This window comes from Chamaea fasciata, unplaced genomic scaffold (genome assembly GCF_029207755.1).
Source record: "Chamaea fasciata isolate MVZ Bird 193981 ecotype frontalis unplaced genomic scaffold, bChaFas1.0.hap1 SCAF_2, whole genome shotgun sequence".
NCBI lineage: Eukaryota > Metazoa > Chordata > Aves > Passeriformes > Sylviidae > Chamaea > Chamaea fasciata.
Genome location: NW_027094087.1, coordinates 27,144,025 through 27,168,701, shown reverse-complemented (window position 1 = coordinate 27,168,701; position 24,677 = coordinate 27,144,025). Strand labels below are relative to the sequence as shown.

The 24,677-nt window shown below is 39.8% G+C and overlaps 1 protein-coding gene across 5 annotated transcripts; it reads left to right on the top strand.

Moving 5' to 3' along the window:
• The first annotated feature begins 1,581 nt into the window (after positions 1–1,581).
• On the top strand, positions 1,582–24,175 carry KEL (Kell metallo-endopeptidase (Kell blood group)). 5 transcript variants are annotated; one of them, XM_066175376.1, is made up of 19 exons: positions 1,582–1,791; positions 1,950–2,104; positions 7,196–7,337; positions 8,675–8,878; positions 9,467–9,591; positions 10,523–10,669; positions 10,899–10,961; positions 11,955–12,143; positions 12,503–12,648; positions 13,913–14,036; positions 14,533–14,643; positions 15,668–15,766; positions 16,307–16,384; positions 16,838–16,941; positions 17,813–17,923; positions 19,960–20,051; positions 20,281–20,438; positions 21,247–21,339; positions 22,582–24,175. In XM_066175376.1, the coding sequence occupies exons 2-19, from the start codon at positions 2,087–2,089 to the stop codon at positions 22,756–22,758; spliced, it is 2,181 nt and encodes a 726-aa protein (XP_066031473.1). In that variant the 5' UTR covers positions 1,582–1,791; positions 1,950–2,086; the 3' UTR covers positions 22,759–24,175. The 5 variants fall into 5 exon arrangements, with proteins under 5 accessions (XP_066031473.1, XP_066031475.1, XP_066031472.1 ...); XM_066175378.1 differs by having other exon boundaries at positions 1,582–1,858; positions 19,984–20,051; XM_066175375.1 differs by having other exon boundaries at positions 1,582–1,858.
• The last annotated feature ends 502 nt before the right edge of the window (positions 24,176–24,677 follow it).

Here is a 24,677-nt window from a genome sequence, read left to right as displayed (position 1 = left end):
GGTTTCCCTTCCTGAAACATCCCATGCACCCTTGAAATGAAGTTGTGATCCATCTCCTTTTCAGGATGTGTCCTGATTAGTTTACAAGGTCTGGTAAAAATCGTCCATACATACACATTCAAAGTATTTCTAGGTAGCATGTGCGGGAGAATCCATGGGTTGTGGAAATATCAATGTAATGTATTGTCACATTATGTGGTAAAATTTCACTTAATCAAGAGGATATGAGAGTACCTGTTTAAAAGATACTGGTCTATGAAACCACATTAAAACCAATCATAAAATCCCAGCATGTTGACCAAAGGCTATTTTTGTCTTCTCAAGGATCCTTTTAAAAGTGAATACTTCAGCCAAGGTTTAATTACTTGCTTTAATTTTAATTACATTGTGTTCAAAATTATCATAACCATTTTATAATCAAAAAAGGCAATAAATTCCTTGCCCAGGTAAATTTTAGAACTTAGATAGTATTCATAGAGAAAAGAGAAGTAAAATTTACTTCATTACATAAAGCTTGGGAGCTGTTAGATGCTGTAATTGTGAAGGTGGAAAAGTTCAGATATAGATACAGTTAGGACAGATAAATAAACTGGATATTGTAATGAACAAATTTGTCCAGATAGTTTAAGAATAGTAATATAGTTGATCACTGTAAGATCTCAATTGCGGCTAACAAAAGACTGTTTTATTACTTTCATTAAGTCAAATCTCAATCAATTTATGCAAGAAATATTTGCAAAATGGATTCTGATGTTAAGGTAAAGGGAAGTGACACACGCCAAGGCAAGAAAGGTCAGTAAGGACCTTTTTGTCAGTATGCAAGGACTTTTTTTACTTCTTTGTATTTAGAGCTGTGTGGTAAATATAGAAATATATAGCTACCAGTAAGCTGAAAGCTAAAAGGTACTGGGAGAAAGGAACTGGTTTCAGCCATATAAGAAATCTGTTGTGATAGTAGTGTTAAAATATGCAAGCACTGTAGATACAGGGAAAAAAATCAGGTTGATAAGAGCTCTGAACAACTGAGCAGATACCAAATTGTCTTCAGACTAGTGAACTAAAATATCATATTCCCCTCAGAGACTTGCAGCCTGGGGAGGCAAACAGTCCCATCCTGGTATTCTGCTTGTTTCAAGCACTTTGGAAACTGACACCAAGCTGGCCTCCATTACCTCTCTCAGCTCACAGCTGCCACTTGAGAAGGTCTCAAATCCCAGTGTCACACTCTCCTACTCAGTTTTTAATGTCTCAGAGAAGTAATCCAGGTTCCCTGTCCTCAAAGTAGAGAATCCTCCCTCTCAAATCTTCCCAATATGCCTCCTTAAATAAGCAAAGACACACAGGCTGGCCATCTCCTGAGAAACAATGAACAACAGTAAACAGAATCAGTAATTAATGACTTTTTTTCCTATGCCTCTTAACGGTAAAGAGCAAGAATCAGATGTGTTCACCCCTTGAATGGACACTAGGGTGCAGATGAGAGAGAAAGAGAGAGAGCAAGAAGCAAGTCAGCACCCTCGCCTTTCCTCGTGGGAGGAGGAGCACTAGGATCCCTAGCCCACACTATCTAGCAATAGGCAGAAGCCTGCGGGCCCCAAGGCAGCAGCAGGTTGAAACAGGCTAGTGGCAGGGAGAATATCAGACCAAAACAGGCTTGTTGGGTGGGCAGGATAGTGAGGCTGCTGGAGAGAAAAGAAACAGCAAATAGCTGAGAAGAGGGTGAGGGCGATAAAGAATCACATACTTCTGTTCAAAAAGATTTCGGTGGAGCTCCAAGAGACAGAAAGGCAGGTGGGTCACAGAGACACAGAAGAGGGGAAAAAGGTATCCTTTAATGAAAAGTAGAGGTGTAAAGAAGGTGGGTGGAGAATTGCAGAAACACCATTTCCCTCCCTCCCATTTTATTTAAGGGTGTTTGTCTCTGAGCTTTTCCTCTGACTTCTCCGCAGAGCAAACAGCCAAGCTGGGAAGGAGAGATTGTCTCCAAACGTATCAGAGTGTGTGGGCACAGAAGACTGATAGCAACCACGTAAACAGTGTTCACAACTGTGGTAGTTGCAGGAGCAAAGCCTGCTCGGTGACAAGCATGAGCACTCTTCCACAGGTAAGGAAATGGGTCTGTCTTGCAATCTGCTGAGGGTCCTTCGTTGCACACCTCTCTTTTCCTTCCCCTTTCATAGCTACACTGCATATTGCCTTGGGGGATGGGATAGTTGAGTTTTTGACAGTTTGTATCCAGCAAGGTCTTGTTCGGGTCTCAAAATTAATGATTTGGGATATGGTGTGATGATTTAGGGGTTTTTGCCCTTCCTGTTAGTCACCCTAATGGCCATTCTGAGAACTGTTTGAAGCACCGACCAACAATTAATAGTAGTAACGGTAAAACTAATAGTAGTAGTAATAATGATAACAACAACAACAACAAAACAACAACAACAACAACAACAATAATAATGAAATCTTTATTCTATCTCCATTTTTTCAGCAAGGTAAGAAAGTACTTGGTACCTGTACAGAAATGTGCAGTCTTCCCCCCACAAATAGTTGTGGATAAGCAAGGCATAGTTTTTGGAATGTGAGAATGACATGGTGAGCCTAATTGCTTCCCATGTAGCGTGGTGTTCTTTTTCTGCTTTGATGTCTTATATAAATAGCTAGCAAAGTCTTAATTGCATATTTACAGACAAATTGCACTGAACTGAACTGTTAGCTCAAGGTTGCTAAAAAGTACAAAACATTCAAGGGCAACAGAGATAAGTGTAGTGTTCTGTGTTACTAAATAATACAAACACTGAGATGTGTGTGTATTCTTCCATTGAGATCTGTTCAGTGTGACTGTGGCTGTAATGCAAACAGTCACTTATCTTTATCTTGTCTGCATTTTTATGGCTGAAGAATTTGCAGAAGTGTTTGTTTTGTATCTCCATTCCCAAATTTCTGTGTAATGAAGATCAGGCCATAATCATAATTTTAGTTGTTGGCCATGGTTTTGCTTTACAATTTTAGTACTCTAGAATATAACCAGCAACCTTTCTGTTTCGTATTTCATGTGAGCAGGTACTCTATTTAAAACACAGGCAAAAATGTTTCTCAAATGGCACTTAATGGGCTCAATTTATGTGCTTAAATAATTTGCTGACAAAAGATAAATTTAAGAAAATGAAGGTTTTTGTGATACTGGTGCATTAGTCTGAAAATATGCCATCCATGTGAGTAATGTGATAAACACAATTTGGGTGACAGCCAAAGTCAGTAATTCATGAATAATCTACTGGCTGAAAAATAATACCCCTATATTATCTGGTAAATAGTTATGAAAAATAACTTCAGTTCTCTTTTCCTTTGATCTCTTTATTTTAATTTACTTTATTTTCATGAAAACTAGGTGCTTCTTTTTCTGTAATAGCACTAAATACTGTGAAAATGCAAGGTGAGGAAGAATTAGGCAGAGTAATTTCAACCTTCCTTCAGAACTCAGGAATGGCTCACAAACAGAAAGAAGGAGATGCTGAAGGAAAATCAAATTCTTTGGCTGATTTAGTTGTATCAAACAGTTATTGCTTTAGTGATAACAGTACTTGCCATGATTCTGCTATCCTAAGTCATGCTTGCATTTGAATCAAATGATACATATAGTACATTAATTTAAAGTTAAAAAATTTTATAACTTACAACTATTAGAATACATCTTTTAATGATTTTACTGCCATTTGTTCTCACTTAGCTACAGTGAAGCCATTTAAATTTGAGCATTTGCACATGCTTAAAAACATGAAAGAACTGAAACTGTACTGGAAATTGCATTTATCTTTATGCTAATACTGATTATTCTTCTCACCCATAAATGAGAATCCTGTCAGAGTTTGAAGTCTTTTTAACCTTTTCCACTGGCTTGTTCAAACCATTCAGTTGTATCTTTATATGGACCATGCTGGACGAAGCAACCAAGTCTCAAAACATACCACAACAGAGTGCTGCTCCCTCTTGTAAGCTATGTAACATTCCTGCATCCTGTGCCCTGGAAGTGTTGGTATGCCATCTCTGGGTCCATCTAGTTAAATCCACATTTCTCCCTTGACCAAGAATCACTCCTTCCTAAGGGGTCTGTATTTTAGTGCCTATGAACTGCTTAATCCATTGTGGCATAAAAGTGAAGTTCATTCTAGATCAAGAGTCTGACAGGGATTTTGCCCTGGTCAGTGTCTTTGTAAGAGTACTGAAAAAGCAGGTATTTGTCTGTCTTGATTTGTTTAAGCTGTTGTCATGAAAAAGACATAAAAGAGAATGAAATATGACTGCCCTCCTCTTTCGTCTCTGTTTATGTAGGTCCACAGCTTCTCTCAAATCCCAGCCCAGTTACAGAGGCAAGATTAGAAAAGCATTTATTATTAAAGTGTTTGAAGAACAATTTCTCTGCTTATGGTTCACATAACACAGACCATAATCCAGTTCCTATATAGAGGTCCACAACCAATTTCTACTCCTCTGTCATTTCTTTTGTGCTGTGTTATTATTTTGGACATGCTGCTGTCAGCCAGGTGCTTCTCTAGTTGTTTCACAATGGAGAACTTGAGAACAGACTTGAGGGTGGCAGTGTTGTTTCTCTTAGAGATTTTTAAAAATCCGCTATTTGATGCATTTTACATTTCAAAATAAACATCCTACATAGGCCTGAAATAGGCTGACTGCCAACCAAAAATTCATAAGAAATTGCACAGACAGTCTTGAAATACCAGTTTCTTGTTATTATCTCCATAGTCATGACATTTATTACTCAAAAGAGAGAAACAGGTGTCTTCTGAGAACGTGAAACCAAATAATTGCAAAATTGTTAATATTTCGTGGAATAGGAATAGGCCAAATTTTCCATGTGAAAAGCAAGAAGTTTATTGCAACAGAGAAGTCAGGAGAATTGTGAATGTAAATCATTCACTCTTTCCTAGATGGTGAGAGATGAAGGCTTGCATGCCAAAGAATAGTTTTGCTATTTCCTTTATCAGCTAAGCTAATTTTCTTTCATTCACTTCCCTGCCATACTGTTGTGCACTTACTCTCTTACTCCAGGAGTAAAACAAGTGTTTTGCTACAGGGACATATGAAAGGAATTTGGATTTCTTCCTTTGTACACTGCACTTTGCCAGTATGATCATGTTCTGTACCTAGCAACTTCCAATGTCACTTGTACATACTTGCTCTCCATTTGGTTGTTCTGTATCCTGCCTGAAGAATTTAGGAGAAGAGGATTTTAAGGGAGAAAAGCATTAGGCACTCAACTCCTGTTAGTAATTTCTGGGAGTTGAGTAAACCTTTCAGAGGCTTTTATTCAAGATTGAATAAAATGCACGTTTGAAAGATTATAAAATTATGAGGTCTGTTTTTCTATTGCTTATTTTTATTTTCTCTTCTGTTAATGTTTTTGTGCGGAATTGTACATGGTATATTAGTTGAGATGATTAACAGCAGACTTGTTCATTTCCTTAGTGTTCCTTCAGGTGAAGGGGCATATACTGTGACAATCTTAATTCCTGTAAGATTTGCTCCGTTTCTTATGATTTTTGTAAAGATCCATGTTTCCTGGTTTTGTGACAAAGAACATAGATACTGGGTGTGGTAACAAATGCAGTTTAGCTCCTGCATGTAAGGCAGCAGCAAAGGCAGAAGAAGAGATGACAGTCTGGAACCTGAGGGTCATGACAAGGCAGGCAAGAGGCAGTGTCTTAAAAAGCAAGCAGTGCACCCCCCAGCATGGGCATGAGGGGTGTAAGGTAGGCCTGGTGACAGTGCCCACGGTCAACCAAGAGTGTAGATTTCCAGGCAAGTCCCTTGGGAGGAGGCAGGTCAAAGGATAAACCCGCAGATCAAGTCTGCGAGTGATGGTCGAGATCCCGATTGATGGGATTCCTGTCAAGACAAATGCACGGTTGCCATTGCAACAGAGCTCAGATCGAGACCACACAGGAGAGCTGCAAATGGCCGAGTGAAGAAGTGGGCATGTGCACTAAGGCTGCTTCTTGCCTTTCCTTAAAGAGATCCAAGGTCTGTCAGGGTTTCTCATGAAACAGATTTCTTTTATCAGAGATGCAGGATAGAACAGGGAGCTAAACTTGAGCCTATGAGGACAGTACAGGCCAGGCCTTGACAGTGACATGTAGGACTCTCCCAGTAGCACTTCCATCAGCTTTCACAGCTGTGAGATTTTCTCCTTGTTTGCTGCAGCAAGGTTTCCCATTATCTTCTGGTTTTTTTCCCCTTCTGCCTCCCTTTTCTCACTGTATACTCTTATTCAGTCATTCCACTTTTCATTTTTTTCAATTCTTTCCCTTTTCTTATATATTACCAGCATGCATTCCTGTGTCTGTTCTTTCATAAACTGCTGTTCTCCAGTCTTATGTACATCAAAGTATGCAGAAGGAGAGAAAATGTCATCTTACCTAACTATATCCAGATAGGTGTTAGGGGTGTATCCTATGATAGTCATCTAGCTTCCTTTGCAGCCAGCAGAGAAAAGGACAGATAACTCTGGAGAATGCTTCATCTTGTCCTAAAACAGATATCTAAAACAAAAGGTGTACTCATTAGGTCCCTAGCCTGTTCCACGGACTGAAAAGACACACCTAGAATATGAACAAAACTAAATTTAAGTGAGATAAAACCTGTCTGTATATAAGATCTTCTCAACAATTTACAGCTTACTCCCGTTTGTAGAATAGAACAAATCTTTTCTCTCACTTGAACTGGACTAGAGGGCTTTGGTTCTAGTACTTTATTTCTTGAAGAGAGATCTGGAATTAGTGTTCAGCTTCCCAGACTCTGGCAGAATAAAGAACCACCAGTCCTAGACATCCTGTTATTAGCTTTATAGACTCAGAAAGGCTTTAATATCTTCAGGAAGTTTATGCAAGGTGATTCCATAAGCCAGAATGAACCATGAAGGCACATGTCTCCTCCTAGGAAGCTGGATTTTCAGTGAGCAATTCATAGCACTGTGCAGCAGGTATTGCTTGGAAAAACAGGGAAATTGAGAAAGTCAGAAAGCCCGTGGGAGTACAGTCATGTTGATGACTTGGATGACTATTGATGTTCTGGCACTAGTCCTGTGAATGATTTTCTAGTAGATTAGGTGGGAGATGGAGTATGTTATTAGTGCTAACCTTAATATGAATTTTTCTTTCTTCGTTTTTTTCTGTCTCTTCAGACCAGTGACCAGGAGCTGAGAACAGGTGCAAAGAAAGAACGATGCCTTCAGGGGAAAAGCCTGCTTCTGTGTGCACTTCTTCTCAGTACTCTCCTTGGCTTTACATTGCTTATCACCTACCTCGTGATGACTTGTGCTCTAGGTATACTATGAGATATCCTTTTCCGTTCTTCCTCATCCACTCCATTTTTAAGATCCCTTTCTCTTTTACCTACCTCCACTATGTTTTAAACTTAACATCAGTATTAAGAACGAGACTTTCAGAGCCTCCAAGAATCATAACACCTTTTGTCAAAAAGGTACATTTTCCTACCTCTTCCTTGAGTCACAGTGGGGACTGTCCTCCTCTGCCTGCTATTTAATATGCCTGAGCCCAGTTTCGAGGGAGGACAGCATTACATTGTCTTGCAACTCATCAATGTGTTCTGCTCTCTCTGTAGTCAAGAAACTGAACTGAATTTGAGACGTAGAGCTCCTCCTTTGCCTTTCTATCTCTGACTTAACTCTAGTCTTGGTTTTCTAGAATGGATCAGTGCAGTCATAAAGAGCAAAAGTCAGAGTTTCTTACTAATGGAGAAACTGTGAGTATAGACCAGAAACATTAATTTGCCTTCCAAATTTGCTAATAAACTATCTGCAAAATGGTCCATGTGAATATCTCTGCATTTAAAAAGCTCAGTACAGAAGATGCATTTATATTGGTGGATACAGACATTCCCTGCTCCAAAAAAAGTACTGTTGAATCTTTACCTAGCTTTTTTCTTTAGCTCTTGTTATATATTGAAGACAGTTCACTGCACAGACCAAGAAAAAACTGTTTGGATCTTGTCCATTTCCACTCTGCCTGCCTTCTCCCATGTCAGCTTTGAAACCATAGTAGGGGAAGTCTTACCTTGATTTCCAAGTGGATTATTTCAGTAAATAATTGATCTGATCTGATGTTGATAAAAGATACTGACCTAAAATGACAATGTATACTCAGCAATTTGAAGCAGTTTAGAAAAAGAAAATTATGGAGCAATGGAAGATATTCTAGAATGATCCTTGTCCTCTCTTGACCAAATGTCATTGCTGAGAAATGTTTCCTATGCTTGCCGAAAACATGTTTTAATCTTATCTCATTACTTTCTCTGTGCTATGTCCTTCTCTTGCATTACGTATTGACACCATCAGTTACTTCTTGTTTATCATGCGGCCAAATTTGTCTGATTCAGAGGAAAGACACTGAGAAGGCAGAATAATCCAACCTGTGGCTGCCTAGATAGTACAAACAGAAGACAATCTTCCTGGGATGTGAAAGTGAGAACACACTTCTTCCATACTCAGCAGTACCTTACAAGGAATTCAACACTGCATGCAAAGGCGCTTGTACCAAAAATAAGTCTTTTGGGGTAAATGTCCCCTAAAAGATTTTTGTTTAGAGTCATTCTCACTCTCCACGGTCACTTCTCAGTTCTCTCTTATTTACTTCCTCTTCAGGATCCTGTGATGATGAGGCAGATCCTGCTCTGTTGGAAAGACTTCTGAATTCTAGGAATGACACTGTAAACCCCTGTGAGAACTTCTACAAATATGCCTGTGGCAGATGGGAAGGCAAACAGTCAAGCAGAACTAGAGAAGAATCACTAAACGTATTTGATGTGTTGTTGGAAGAAAACCAGTTGATCCTGAAAAGGCTTTTAGGTAGGGAGAGACGATTGGTGTGTTACCTTCGGCATCTGCCTTGGTCAGAGCTGACAATAGTAGTAACTGAAAGCACAATCATTCCTAACAGGGACTGAGTCCCCTCTCTTCGTTCTTCTATCATTACAGGTACAGATTTATTTTTTGAGCATGTCATGTTACAGTAGCTTCATTTTAAACATTTTTGTTCCTCTTGCCAAGTGCAACGGATGAAAGTCACGCTTTAAAATTCCGACAGCAACCCAGACCTGTTACCTTGTCAAAGTAGGCCATTGTTGCTGTGCTAGTCTGAATGTGCCCTCTGGTGATGTGTCCTGCCTCCATGGGGGACTGAAGCCTAGATATTCACCAACTTCCCGTTGAGCTCCTGTTTCCATGCAAAGAAACTCACATATTTGCCCTCAGGAAGAAGAGTCATGGTGCTAAAAGGACCCTTGCTTTGGGTCATTGTGGGAAGTGTGGATGTTATAGTTAAAATGTTCTGGATCGAAGTACAGCATTTTCATAAAATTGTTCTCTGCTCTAATACTGTCCCAACTTCTTTTTTAATTGCTTTTTAAAATTTTGAATCTACTTTTTTCCCCTCAGAAAGTCCACAGTTTGGGATAAGAGGCTCAGCCAAGGAGAAAGCAATGCAATTTTATCGTTCCTGCATGGATACTGTACAAATAGAATCCCAAGGAGCTCAGCCATTGAAGGACCTCCTAAATCAGGTGAACGTTTGTGCTGTTTCCTCTCCCTCAGGAAAAAAATTACTGCGGGAAGAAGGAAAGTGGGCAGGTGGGGTCATATAGTCTTACCTGATGTAGCTTTTGTAGAATCTGACCCTAGTCATGGTTCACAGCACAACTTCTAAGTGATAAATCTAGCTTTAAATGCTATTTCAAGAACTGATTTTCTGACATCAGGTAGCTGAATCTCTCCTCATAATCTTATATATTACTTAAGGATGGTAAAAAACCCGAGTCTACAAAGAGGGATCATGTTTAATCTCAGAAGTCTGGTTCAGTACGATCTGACTCACAGAATGGGGAACATCTTGCAAGTGGATGAATTTTTGTGTCTAAAACCAGATGATCATTCAGTAGGCAAGGCTTCCAGGAGAGCTTGTTCAGAGGAGAAAATCCTTCTCTTTCCATTCTGGGAGATTCCTCTTGGTGCCAGGGAGGGCTGGATATCTTCCTTCCAGCAAAGACCACTTATGTCCTGTATCAAAAGAGGATGCCGAACCTTACAGCAAAAGAAACAGTGACTACAGGCCCACCTGTGAATCTGCTTGTCAGGAAGGTGGGACCTGTAATCACTGATCCCTGCTTGTCCTTCTGGATGGCTTTAGGAAAATTAGGCCTATTTCCTGTCTCCTGCTTATCCAGCATTTTTTCCTGCACACCTTACTCTGTTGCTAATTACAGTTCCTTTTTTCCTCATGTAATTTTGCAGTTCATTGCTTTGCTTAAGGGAAAATGTCAGGTCATTTTAAAGCCAGCAGGGTATGTAGAGCACTTCACAAGTTTCCTCTGGTTTTTTGCTTTGTTGCTTCTCAGTTACAAGAATGACTGAGCTTATAGGTGTAAAAGAAAAAAGAAATTGTAAATACAGATCTAACCAGTTTTTCTCACTTGCAGCATTTCTGTCTTTCTCTAGGTTGGTGGATGGCATAACACAGGTGTGGGGGAAAAAAAAGATTTTAATGAAACTCTTCAGATTCTCATGAGCAGATACAGCACCTTTCCGTTTTTTAGAGTCCATGTGGGACCTAGTCCTTTTGACCCCGAGACCAATATTATTCAGGTGAGTGTGCTAAAGAAAGAGCATTATTGAGGAAGCACTGTGAGTAAAGAGTCAGACCAAAGTTTGCTCAAGTTAAGCCTGTGTCTTTCTCTGAAGAACTTACCAAACATTTTCCAAAAGTAAAAGCAAGTTAATAGCATTTCACATTCCATGATAAAGAAATTACCAGAATATCCTCATGTTTGCATTTTTTCTGAAAATAATGTTTTTCCTTTACTCCTCTTTGCAGATTGACCATCCTGAGTTTGATATTCCACTTGAGAGTGAATTCAAAGAGAAAAATTATCTTGAGGTAACATATCAGAGGCTGAAGAAAGGTAAAAAAAGCTATTTGATGCAGGGATCTCCTTGAACTGCCTCCTGGTTCAGAGTGGTCTGTTTCCATGGGTTACGGTCAGTGACCTCTGAAAATGCCTCCAGAAGGAATCCTTTACGAAACTCAACTTTTCCAAAGGATAGATTGTAATATATAACCCATTTTAGATGCCACGTTTCAAACTTCCAGTGTAGAAACAGAATTTTATAATCATAATTTTAATGTTAATTTCTATTTGCTAAATAGTCTGAACCTGGACTTCCTTTTAGTTTTTGCCCTGAATGAATGTTTTTTAAAAAATGTTTGTGTCCAAAATAAGGCTTTATAACAAAATTTGTGTATTGTAGGGAGGGATAGCTAGCATTTTTAGGGTTATTTTAAAGTGTTTGAACATATGTTGGGGGAACAAGTCCTTTGACCTTGGGACGCTGTAACAAAATGAACTTTGTCATTTCTGAACTTCATAAAAATTGAGTTATGTTGGTTTCTCAATCTGAGTCTTTCAGAAAAGTCCTCAAAAAAAACCCCAACAACACAAACCCTGAGCCATCACAAGCATTCCTCTGAAACCTCATGAAGATAGAAAAGAGAAGTTCACATTTTCTCTCCATTAAAATACTGGCTCATTTTATCACTGAATTTCTCTCTTCTGACTCCAGAGATGGCAGGCTTACATCTCTAAAGTAATTCTAGTATTTGAAGTAATTGTGAGCTGTGAGAAAAATAATCTTTTGGGAATTCAGTGTTCTTCACTGAGAGAGGAACTGTACTTGGCAAAGTGTATTCCACATGAATAGTTACATAAAGATGTTGCAGCAAGAGGGCAGTTTTGGGGATGGGGTGAGTAGTTTTGAAAGACTGAAGTTTATACGGTAAGGATGAGTGGATGGGTGGATGGAGAGATGGATGGATGGATAGATGACTAATTTTGTCTTGTATCTTCCATTGGTCATATGGTCTGTATTGCAGGTTCTCCGTGTGTATCTTTCGTATTTGAAGAAACTGGGGGTCCTACTTGGAAGGACAGAAGATGGTCCTCCTGATTCCTTTTCCCTGACCTTGTCCTTCATCTCTAATCTCCAGCGATTTGTCACTCCACTGCAGAAAAGACAGCAGAGGGGGATGCTGTTCTATCGCACTACCATTAGGGAGCTACAGGTATCTGTGCCTTAAAGCTTGAGCAAGCAGTTACACATGACATTCATGTCTTCATTCTGAAGATCCAGATCAAAAGAGATAGGAGTTTAAACGCCATTGTCTTGCAAATTAAACTTGAAGCCTGTTGAGCTTTAAATAACCCAGTTACTTATTGTCTTTAACTGACAGAGTGTTTTTAGGGCCGCAACTCCCTCCAGTGCTAATTCCCTTTAAAAAAAAGTCAATTCTCCTCTTCAGGATGCACATTATAAAAACATTTTAACTTAACAGTATTGGTAAGACTCTCCTGGTTTCCCTATTATTTATTGTGAGCCAGTTTAGGTTCATAGTTCAGTATATAAGCTTTGTTTTACTTGCAGGAAAAGGCGCCTGCTATTGACTGGCTGGCATGTCTCAAGGCTGTCTTCCATCCAGTGCCAATGAACCTCTCTCAGCCAATTGCAGTGCATGACATGGATTACTTAAGCAACATGTCGCAGCTCATCGAGAAATGGCACAAGGGAAGGTAGGAGTCAGTATCTATGGTTGCAGTTGTTCGTGCTCTAAGAAATATTTTCTTCAAAAACCATAAGTTTAATAGCTTAGAGGCTGCTGTGTTAGAGGCTGCTGAATCCAGTAGTGTAGCAATTGCAAGGCTGCTGTGGCTTTATATCCACAGGTTCGGCCAGTGCTTTGGCTTTGCATATATTCCCAATAGGTTTGCATATGCATGCACCATGTATGAACACACATATAAAATAATATATTTATGTGTGTCACACAGAAAGGGAGCACAGTGTCTTGGCTGGCGCCCATCCACCTATAGCACTCATACCAACATGAACCCAGACTGATTCTATTCCTCAGCTCCAGCTGATCAGGATTGGTCTCTACTAGTGAAATATGTGTGCATACGCATGATATGGCTCACTCCAGAAGCTGGGCTTGGATATTCATTCTGTCAAGAAGCTGGGCAAAATCTCCTGGTGTCCACTTGGATATATCACATGAATATATGAGCCCCTGAGTCTTGGAGCCCTACTTTGGTTGCTGATACTCTGGTGTCTTCCTGTTACAAACACACCTGTACTATCAAGTCTCTTCAGTAGCTGCTCCCAACCACTAGTATTTCCAATAGCCAGCTCTCAGACTGCTGCCCTCTCCAGAAGCTAGCTGGATACAAAGTCCCTCCAGTAGTCAACTCTCAGACTGGTCATCTCTCCAGAGTTCAGTTCCATCTTCATACGCAGTGAGTGGAATGTTACTTAACAATAGCTTTTAATAAGATAGGAGGACGTATCCTGGTTACAATGTGCAGGACTCAGTCAGGCAGACACCCTGGCAAGCCTAAGTTTACATTCCAGCATTCCCTCTTACCGGCTTTCCTCTCCATTTTCCCACATATGTGCTCCCAATCCACTATGATCCTTCCCTTTCCCTGCTTTTGGTCCTTCCCATAAACACGCCATCATAAATCTTACATAATCCCACAGACCTCTCATAATATTCTATATGTTTCACCCAGTCCTAAAAAGTATCCTTCTCCAAATTCCCATAAAGTTTCCTGTGCCCCAGCAGGGAGTTAGCCCTTAAGTCTCCACAATGTTTTGGGGAGTTTCTTTAGTCCATACATGTCAGTCATCCTCCTTTGATAGCTGCAGGTATATTCCATTCAGAGTACTTTGTTGTCATTGTTCAGGTTCCTAGGATTTCTCTGCCTCAAGTTACTCCCCCGACACCTGCCCCGCTTCTGTGTTTATGGTGACCAGCCTTCAATCTTCTGCTTACAGGGTCCTTCACATTTATATGATTGTTTGTCTGGTTGGGAATCTCTCCCCAGCCCTTGACAGCCAATTCCAAGATGCACGCCTGGAGCTGTACAAGATACTTTATGGAAAAATGGGATCTAGAATGGTGAGTTAGCCTTTTATCAGCTTCTTCAGCCTCCCCCGTGGCTGAAGACTGCAGGTCATGCCTTCGGAATGCTCTCTTGATACCTTAGATGGATGGAGTTTTTTAGATTTGGGGAGAAAAACTACTCTCCCATGGTCATTAAGTGCTTCTTTTTTCTCAAAAGAAATATATGAGTAGATGTGACACTCAGAAGTTTACAGAACTGAGTTTACTGTATCATGGAGTAGGGAAAAATATAGATGGCTACCTTTCTTCTGTGGCTTTTTCTCTGCTGACATACAAATCTGCATCTTAAGGGAAAGTAAGTGGAGTAAATCATAAGGAATTTAATGTTTTACTAGAAATGTTTACTGCAGTAGCTTAAATAGAACTACATTACTTATTCACTGCTGTCGTTTTTAGACAGTGCTACTGTCCACACATCTACATATAATTTTACTAATTTCCTAGTTGTTTGTCCTCACTCTCATGTGTCTCTACTTCTTTGTTCCTACAGATCCCAGCTGAGCGCTGGAGGAAGTGCTTGACTGATACCAGCTCTTTCTTTGAGCCAGTTCTAGGGGAGATGATTGTTCAAGAAATTTTCCCTGAGCAGACCAAGAAATTTGTAGGTATTCATCATCTTAAACCCCCAAGCAGAGTTCAGCTTCACCCCTTTCTTTTTTTGACATGCCACCTTAAGACCACATTGAGGCAGCAAAATCATCTGTAGGTTTCCTACCTTTTGTATCTCTGCTTATGCACTTCCCCTCCTTTTTTGGGAATATGTCAGAACAAGACATCGGCGTAATTCTAGAATAATCAATGCTAAATACCAGCTATTATCTTTGTCTCAACTGTTAGAAAAGTCATATGTGCAGCACCAATAGCTATGACAACCCTACATATGCATGCAATTTCTGTGTGCTCCCTGGAATAACAGTGTTAACAGTATTCATCACCAATGTGATATATCTCAATTGGATTTTCAATTGCAAAGATACTAAGCAATTGTATGAAAACATTCTGAGTGGATCCAAAGTAAAAAGGAACAACTGCCTGCAGTGTGGAAAAGATTTATTTTTCTTTTGTCCTGTGATTGTCAGAGTTCCTTTTTCTTTTGAGGAAAGTTAGTGTAGCACCAGGTTTAGCAAAGAGTTTGAAGTCTATAAGGTGGCAAGAGTAAGTAACACTAAGAAAAGCTAATGGGAAAACCAAGACTACATGTAGTGAAGCATAGATTTTAATGAATAAAGCATAATCTTGAGAAGGCTTGACTCAGATTACCATAATTTTGGAAAGGGAGACACCAGCAAGAAATACCTGTGGATACTGAATTTTCATTTTGTTCAGGAAGGGGGGAAATTATTCATTATCGAATTAGAAGGAATTGTCTCCCTCTTAGCTACTGTGAGAGCCCAGATTAAAAGGTGTTGGAGAGGATGGTGAGCCCTGTGAGGAAAAACTGGATGCCAAATAACTTAAGACTAAATCACTGTAGAAACAGAAATCTTCTCTTTCGTCACACACAGTCAAAATGGAATTTTCCCACAGTTATTCTGTGGTTGAATTGCTGGAACATGAGAAGATGGTAGCTAAGAGTGAATAATATTTTTTGCAGTTGTGACCATGCCTTCTTTTCTCCATGGCAGGCTGAGCAGATGTTCTCTGTGATCCAAGATGCCCTCTGCGACCGCCTGGATCAGGTGGAGTGGATGGATGAACAGACTCGCCAAAACGCTAAAGCCTTGGTGCGTGCAGAAGGCAGAAATTATTGAGGCCTTCCTTTCCCTGAAGCCTTTGGAGAAGGAATGGAAGAGACCTGCACCTTTCTATATTCCTACCTGCTTCTACAGGCACAGAGTCTTAAATAGATATCGTATTCATACTAAAAATTGAAGGTGGTTTTATAAGTGCCAGCATGCATGGAGGCATACACTGATGTCTAGGCATAGAGAGGTTCAGGTTTTGTCTGTCCATGAATACTCTGAATTAATTTTTTTGGGATACAATTCAGTTTTATATGTCTAGTAAGGTTAAAAGGTAAAAAGCTGAATGGCAGAAGACAATACAAAGAAAACTAATAGAGCAACATTAGGCCTCAGGTCACAGAGTTGAGAAAGCAGAGCAGCAGGAGGAGATGTCTTCTTGAAACAGAGTAGCTGTCCTTTTGAAGGGCTGACTCAAAGATCATGCTTCCATTGGTTAGGAATAGCCTTTAAAAGAACTTGCAGAATGTAAAGCCTCCTCCTGATCAAGTTTCTTTATGTTTGTTTGTTTGTTTGTTTTAGGTATCCAAACTACAACTGGAGATTGGTTATCCAGCTCACATACTCCAGACTGACAAAGTGAACCTGGAATACCAGAATGTGAGCTATATAATGTAAACAAGCCTGCCTCATTATTGGCAGTTTACCTGTATCAACTGCTATCTTGTCTACTTACAAGAGGCTGTGACTTCTGGAGCACATTTCCTACTGTTCATTTTTTGGGAACACATGGGACTAGAGAAACTTTATCTGTTGCTTCTGTATTGTTGCCTATACTGTCCCCTATTTAGAGTGGCTGGCCTGATAGAAGTAATTTTTTACCTGTTTGTATATTCTGTTTGGCCTTCAGATGACATTCCTGTCATATCTTAAATTGAAGGTCTTCAGAACTGGGAGAGAAAAAAAAAATACAAGTATCCCATTGTTTTCTCTTTTGATTAACCCTTTTTTGATGTATGGGACTTTTCTTTTTCTCATATTTTCCTTTTCTCAATTGTTCAATTCATTTCTCACTTATGCCCTATGACAGTCACATTCCGTCTCTTCCCTCAGCTGGAGATAAATGAAGACACTTTTTTCCTCAATGTGGTGGCCTGCTTGAAAATACTGAGGGAAAATTCCTACCTGAAGCTCCTTCAGCATTACCCACAGAAAATGTAAGTCAGATAGAGCAATCTGAAAAATATAACAGAATCACATACTTGTGAACCAGCTGAGGTTGGAAGGGACCTCTGGAGATCACCTAGTCCAATCCTCCTGCTCAAAGTAGGATTAGTTAGAGCAGGTCACTCAGAACCGTGAGAACTGTATGTCTAGATCTCTCTTTCGCTATGGAGGAGGAGGAAAGGCAGTTGGGGGCCAGTGGCAGAATTGGATTCAGTACCTCTGAATGTGGTTTCAACAGTTCTGAATGTTGCTGCAAGTTTCCATCGCTGCATCCTGCTTTAAAGAAACCTTGAATCTGGCAGCCTGTCCTGCATTGAGCCTGAGCAATGCTACCAAAGTACCCCATCATTGTGAAGAGAGCACCAGATCCCCGAAAAAAAGCCCACTTTTTTTGGCCATGCACCCTTAATTAAGGGGGATAGCTGATTCTCCTGGACTTACTAACAAAGCCAACAGCAAAGCACTGTGATGACAGGAATGCTGGTGGAATCACCTCAAAGGCAGGACATAGGATGGTTCAGAAGAAGGGCAGCATTGACAGATGGGCTTAACGCCCTACACCTCCTGCAGAGTACTCTATGAAGGACTTCATAGGGAGTTGCTGATCCTAATTTACTGGACAGGGAAATTGTGAGGGAGAATCACTTCATGGCTATGAAAACTAAGCTATTAGTTCTGACCATCTGTAAACAATTGAAGATTCATTTCAAACACCTGTAACTCTAGAAAATGTGAATTTCATCATTGGCTGGTGCTGTGTGAACAGTTGAACTATTTTTGCAAGCTCAGTGAAGGAAAGTATCTAAGTGTGAGATAAGGAGTTAATAGATTCTCTAATTTCTCTTTTTATTTTGCTTCTAGCTGGCATGTGCACCCCTGGAGTGTGCATTCATACTATTCAATGAGGCACCACATGGTGGTCTTTCCAGCTGGAATGTTCCGCAGTCCTTTTTTCCACATGGAGTTTCCCAGGTATGGAGGGGCTTCAGAGGTGCAAGCTGAATGTAGTCCCTGGGCTGCACCATGCTTCCAGAGGGAGTCTTAGCAGGCAGTCTGTCTTCAATCTCTTTGTCTTACTGCATCCTGGAAAGACACAGGAAATGGGGTAAACCCAGCTTTTTCTAAAGCTGGATGGATACTACCTGATGCATTCTGAGAGAGAGTGATCACTGACTCTACTGAAGCAAAATCAGAATCTAGGTGAAACTGAACTAACACAAAGATACTACTCCAGAGCAAAGAGGCAGAAATCATGTGTAGGTTAAATGCAAAGAAGACATTGCACCTTTGCCTCTCATTTTCTAAATTCCAAGGATTCCTGAAATCTAACCCAGTGAAAATAGGAGACTCACAGAGCAACTTCTTGTCAGAAGTTTTTTTTAAATGTATCACAGTTCTTCTCTCATTTTTCAAAGAAACCCTTTCTACTAACCAAATAGATTTTTAACTCTGAATCTTCCCCTGCAATACTGATGCTTCTCTAGATTATATTCCTCTGGTTTTGTTCTTTCATCAGATGGAACAGATCTCTTAAGCAATATTTTTTCTGATAATAAGAGCACTCCAAACAGTTGACTGTAAACATATAACTCTAAGTCCTTTTTGCCTGTAGTGGATAGATACTTGTGCTAATACCATTGTCCTGAAAAATAAGCTCAAATTGTGGCAAGAGGCTGAAGTTCAAAAGAAACATGTTTCAGTTAAAAGTAATTATTTTCTCAATGGTGATCTTCTAGTGCTTGCAGTGTTTAATTAACTTATGGTATGAAGAAAAGGACATCTTAAGAGAATAGTAGAAAATAATTTTTTTTCCAGTAGTACTGGATGTCACTATATTCTTTCTCTGTGAAAAATAGTCTACGCCTTCTTATTCCTTTTGTATTGTGTTAGTAAAGTACGTTTTTCTCACTGTCACCTCAGTTGAGTAGACTGATAAGTGAAACTTGATCGGCTTTTGGTGAGTTGGTACAGTAGCATTTTCTCAGGTGATGCTCCAGAGTTTAAACTTTACTGACAAAAGCCAATTCAGGTGACTGGGAGGATAATTTTTAAAGTAAGAACTCAGCAAAGCAGCACAATTGTTACAGAGTCATAGAACTGTAAAAAGGTTTCAGTTGGGAGGAACCTTTATCATCTAGGAATCATCTAGTTCTGCCCTGCTTCTGTGGGCAGCGACACTTTCCACTAGACCAGGTTTCTCAGAGCTCCATCCAACCTGGCCCTGAGCACTTCCAAGGGTGGGGCATCCACAGCTTCTCTGGGTAAAATTTATAAATTATCAGCTATAGAGCTCCTACTGAGTTCTCAGTGATGGAATAATGATCTAGTATGAAAATGTTGTGCTTCAGCAGTGTTCCTCTGTGCATGAGAAGAAAGAATGACCCCATAATTTCAGAAAATGGAAATGCCTTTTGAGTGTTCTCTTCCTTTTAAGAGTATCTGTAAATTCATTGCCTAGAACCATAGAAATTCCATTTGGAAAGAGCTACTGGAGGTTTCTAGGACAACCTAGAATCTTGCTTGTAGCAGGATTGCCAATGCTAGATCAGAGTAATCGCAGTCAAAACATCATGATTTAAATTTGCCTTGCCAATTTTATGTGTCCTTTGTCAGTAGACAAAAGTTGCAAGATTGCTTCTCCAAACATCCTGCTTTTGTATGGTTACCATTGTAGTTGCTGTTTTTGCAGCAGTTCAGACAGTAGAGGTTCAATAAGGACGTATATCAACAACAATACTTTTCATTACAGCTAATAAAGGCAGAATCTCATTCATAGACTTTTCATTGTTATGATGGCTTATTAGCGACAAATACTTTGAAATAAGCCCATAGTACAATTTTAAACATTGGTAGGATAACTCACACTTGTATTTGCACTTTTACACACCTGAGTGACAACACATGGAAAGTCTTTCTGTGTGGTCTCAGAGTAGAATCCTCCTGTGGAGCACACAGTTGTGCTCAGTGGCTATAAAGAATGTTTCTCTGCCCTTTTTTCTTTCCAAAAGCACTCTTTTCATTTTGTTTGTCAGCGCTGTGAATTTTGGAGCTATTGGGGTCTTCATGGCGCATGAAATTCTTCACTCATTCTATGGTTATGGTGAGTACTGGTTGTGGTGTCTTCATTTACTCTTTTAGGTCCCTCTGGTACTTCCCCTTAGAGGATCTGAAATCATAGTCCTTACATCATTATATACATATGTTATTGGGATAGATGAACTTAAATAAAACATAGTTGAGTCAATGCTAGGAAGAATCAGTGATTAATGTGAGGAACACAGGTGAATGCCATAAATAGCTTTACTTCTAGGACCTTTTCCCCCCCACAGTGTTGCCTGAGGGCTGTCCTGCATGCAACAGGAGTGCACTACAAAGATCTATAGACTGCTTGGTGGAACAGTATGAAAGCTACAGCTCTGATGTCAATGGCACCTTCACACTGTTGGAGAATACAGCTGACACTGGAGGGCTCGCCGTCGCTTACCAGGTACCGTGATTTACTTCTGCAATCTCATAGTCTCACTGCATGACACACAAGATTGCCTTGCTGCTCCTCTCTCCCACATCCCGCTCCAGTTCCAGATTTCTTGCACGCCTGTGCCAGTGGAGCATGAGCCCAGCATGTCCTCTGTTAGTCCAGAGAGAGGTTCCTCACAAAGCTTTGCTCATAGCCTTGATATGTCCATGTAAGACAACTTCTCCCCTTCACCACCCTTACTTCCATGTTCATATCATGCATACAAAATCATGCTTATGCTATAATTGAGGACATAAGGTGAGACATGAAACAAAATTTTGTGTGAAGGTGAAATGGCTCCATAACAATGTTTCCAACAGTACTTTAGCGAGAATTTTTTGTTTCTTCATGCAGTACTTCAGGAGTTTAACTGCTGAGGATGGTGTGAGAACACTAGGTCTAAAATGGTATTTGTTACATTATTTCATTAAGAACTTCGGGAGGCAGAAAATCTTTAATTTATAGTCAAATGTTTGTGATTTGTTTTGAAAATTATTTTTGTTCTTTCATAGTATAATTACCATATCCTGTGACAATGTGTGTGGTAGTATCTGTGTAGTAGCACCTCAAATGGTAAGGAAAGTAATTATGTTGTATTCTCCAACTTTGAATTTATTAAGGCTGTGGCCAGCAGCAGAGAACCTCAGAATGAGGAGAGAGATACAAACTTGCTAATTTATTAAATATATATTAGATTGACAGATCTCATTGGCAGAAGACATGAGCTTGCAATACTGTCTAAGGAAGAAGTATAATTATCCATTTTATCTCTCCACAGGCTTATAAGAATTGGCTGAAAAAGCACAAAGAGAAGGATTTACCTAAGATTGGACTTTCACATGATCAACTTTTCTACCTCAGTTTTGCTCATGTAATGAATGCTAGTCATGTGTCTTTTTCACTCTCCATTTCTTCTACATCCTACAGTTTGTCTTTCTCAATATTCAATCACTTGCCCCCTCTTCACAGAATTGAGAATGAGCAATGATTTTGTGAGATCCAGAATCTTATTTAGAAGCTAAAATTCATATTTACAGCTCCTAACCTGTTCTTGATCTCAAAGCTAACAAAAGGCCTGTCTGCAAATACATCTTTTAGAAAGCACTGAATTCCACCAAAATTAAGTCATAGCAGACCAACTCTGTCAGGGAAAGCAGGTTTCAGTGCCGGCCTCTGAGTACTTTTTTTGCTGTTGTGAGCCATCCTATACATGGAAAGTGAAATCTAACTGTGAAAGTCATGTATCTGTCCCTCCCTTCCTTCATTCACTTCTCTGTCATGGTGAATAGCTGGATGTCATATCACTCTGACTGACTGACAGTGAAAAAAAGAGTTTCAGATATTATTTAGAGCTAAAGAACTAGAAGTGTATGCACCCATAGTATGCTGTTTCTGTGGGAAGCTGCAGTAAATTGTGCAGCTGCATAGGTGTGCTGCCAAGTTCCTCATGATAGACGGCTGGATTTCTGTGCTCAAAAAATCACATCCTTATAAGTCACTCTCATTGTGCAAAGGGAGAAGTTTTGTGTGTTTATTAAGTCAGAGCAGCCTGTGAAAAAACAGCTTATTGGGTCTTGGTGGCAGGATTTGCATTTTAGAGGCTAAATGGCAGCTACTGCATCATTTGTTGATTAAAAAAAAAGATTGAAATAGTCAGAATGCTTGGATCGCCAGTTTAACACCAGTAAAGTCACATAATCCTCCTCTGAGTCTCTGGAGTAGTAATGGGATTTTATGTAAGTGCTGTCCTTTATAGATGAGCACTCTTTGATTTCACTTAAGAAGCTGAATCTTAGGCACTGAGACATCTTTGCCACTTTTATAGATAGAGTCCAAGGTTGCATGAGCCTAGCCAGGGCGGCCTAAATTTTCTGGCTTCTGGACTATGCAGTATAGAAAAAGTGCAGATGACTTGTCAGAGAGTGAAATGGGACAGAGAAGTTTAAGGAAAGGGAAAACAATCCGAAAGCCTGACCATTGTTGTCAGCCATGTATGCACATTTCTTTGTTTACTCCAGCACCCTCTGGCATGTGCAGGGGCATGAGGAGCCCTAAGTCTCGTTCACACAAGTTCTTCCAGCCAAACTGACTTTTCTTTTTTGCTTCCCTTCAGGCAATGTGTGGACACCAGGATGTGGGGAAGCTCCAGTCTTCCATGAACATGGATCCACATAGCCCCTTGCCACTTCGTGTCTCTGGGCCTGTCAGCAATAGCCAGGACTTTTCCAAGAGCTTCCAGTGTCCCAGTGGATCCCCCATGAACCCAGACACCAAATGCCGCATCTGGTAGAGGAGGAAGAGAGATGTGATCCCAGGGAGAGGAAGGCCTGACACATGAAAATATGACTATCTTCTTAGGGCCTCTAGGGTGACATGGAGCTCTTATTCACTCTTTTGCCTGCCTTTCCTTGTTATCCTTTCCTCAGCATTTGATGGCAGGGAAATTCTTAAACTGATCTCGTAAGGAAGGGGTCTCCTCCAAGGCTCTCAGTGCTCTGTCCCAGGTGTGGGACAAGTCCCAGGGCAGCAAGGTGACTGGCCAGTTTCTAGTAGTCAACAGCTCATGAGCAGCTATGAACAGAAAGACTATTACATTATTAGTCCCTCTGTTCAGTGCATTTACCTGTCTACTTCAGCAGCCTCACAGTACTGTTGAAAGGGCAAGTCAATAAAGTGGAGCTGTAAGAGTTGTTAATATCTTAATATCTTGGGGAAATCCTGTGAGTTACTGTGCAAACCACACCTAACTTACAAGAAAGGGAAGAATCCCCTTCTCTTCTGCTAAGAAGTGGAGACAGGTGCTAGGAAAGACTCAGTGGCTACAATTTGTAGGCTGAAAGGTAAGCGGCTTAATAATGAAGTTTACTGAAGGTCTTCTCTGCTCTGTTTTTGTTTCATCAGCAAAACTCAGACATAAGAGGAAAGAGGAAAGCATCCCCATTAATAGGAGGGTAACTGGGGAGCTGAGAACAGATTCTCTTTCATTTCCAACAAGACCCTCATTTTTTTAGTGTTCGGGGTTGAGGATATGGTAGAGGATGCAGTATGGGAGAGTCACAAAGGTTTCTAGAACTTCCTGAAAGTTGAACAACTAGAATTCCAGGAGCTTCTCTGGATCATGAACTTGGTTCTCTCCCTACATTTGTAAATATTTACCATCCAAGCAGCGGAGTAAAGCTGTTACAGGATTTTACTTTCTACTGGAAATTGAATTTTAGGTATTAATTTGTTTTAGAGCAAAAGCAGAGTAAGAAGCAATGTGGTTTGGGGCAGCAGAAGTGCCTAAAGTATATTCTCGAGAGCAAGGTAATAATTACATTTATTTCAGATTCTCATAATTAGAAAATTTATACCAATGGTCTAAAACTTACCAACATTAGTAAGTATACCAAATACTTACACCTTTCACATACCCTTGAAACTGTTCTTGTTTATGGGAACATTTTTACTTTACTTACTATATTGGCTGCTTGGGGATTGTTTGTGGAATAGATGATGGCAAGTGGAAACATCCCTTATCAATGTAAGCATTTTAAAAATAACCGTGTTAATTCTTTTCAAGTACTGACAAATACAGCAAAAATATTTTCCAAGAATGGGCTGTTCAGAGTTTTTGTTTTCAATAATTAACAAATATACTAATAAAGTGTTTGCTTTTGAAAAAAAACCCTACTTGGATTTCAAACACTATCATCAGGCCTGTATCTTTATTCTGTATTTATACTGTTCACAACTTGTCTGGTGCTCTTAGCTGAACTACACAAGTAATCAATAAGAATACCTCAAAATAGTTTGATTTATTTATCATCATGAAAAATAACAAAATTGGGTTTGTGCATTTTACCATTTAAACAGTGTGTACTCCTTCCCTTCACTCATTCAATTGATTTTCTCCTAGCAGCATGTCCAGACAGTTTTTTTTTAGGATGCTAATAGCAAACAACATTCCATAACACTTAGTGTATAATATAGACATTTCAGTGTTCTGAGATTACTTGACTTCTGTGTTTATTGAGTTTAGAAAAAGCAAAAGGTACTGACAATTTGCATTTTGAGGAGTCTAACTTTTCTTGTATCAGTCTTGTTAAGTGTATGGGTAGGTACAGTTCCCTGGGATATGCTTTTTTCCCCCTTGTTCTTTCAATATATGTTGAATTTAGTAATATTCTGTTTAAAAGACTGGGTCACTGGTGAAATAGGTGAGTTGAA

Coding starts and splice junctions, on each gene's coding strand:
- KEL (XM_066175376.1), top strand. Junction 14,644..15,667: donor CTGAGCAGACCAAGAAATTT/GTAGGTATTCAT, acceptor TCTCCATGGCAG/GCTGAGCAGATGTTCTCTGT. Junction 20,439..21,246: donor GGCTCGCCGTCGCTTACCAG/GTACCGTGATTT, acceptor ATCTCTCCACAG/GCTTATAAGAATTGGCTGAA.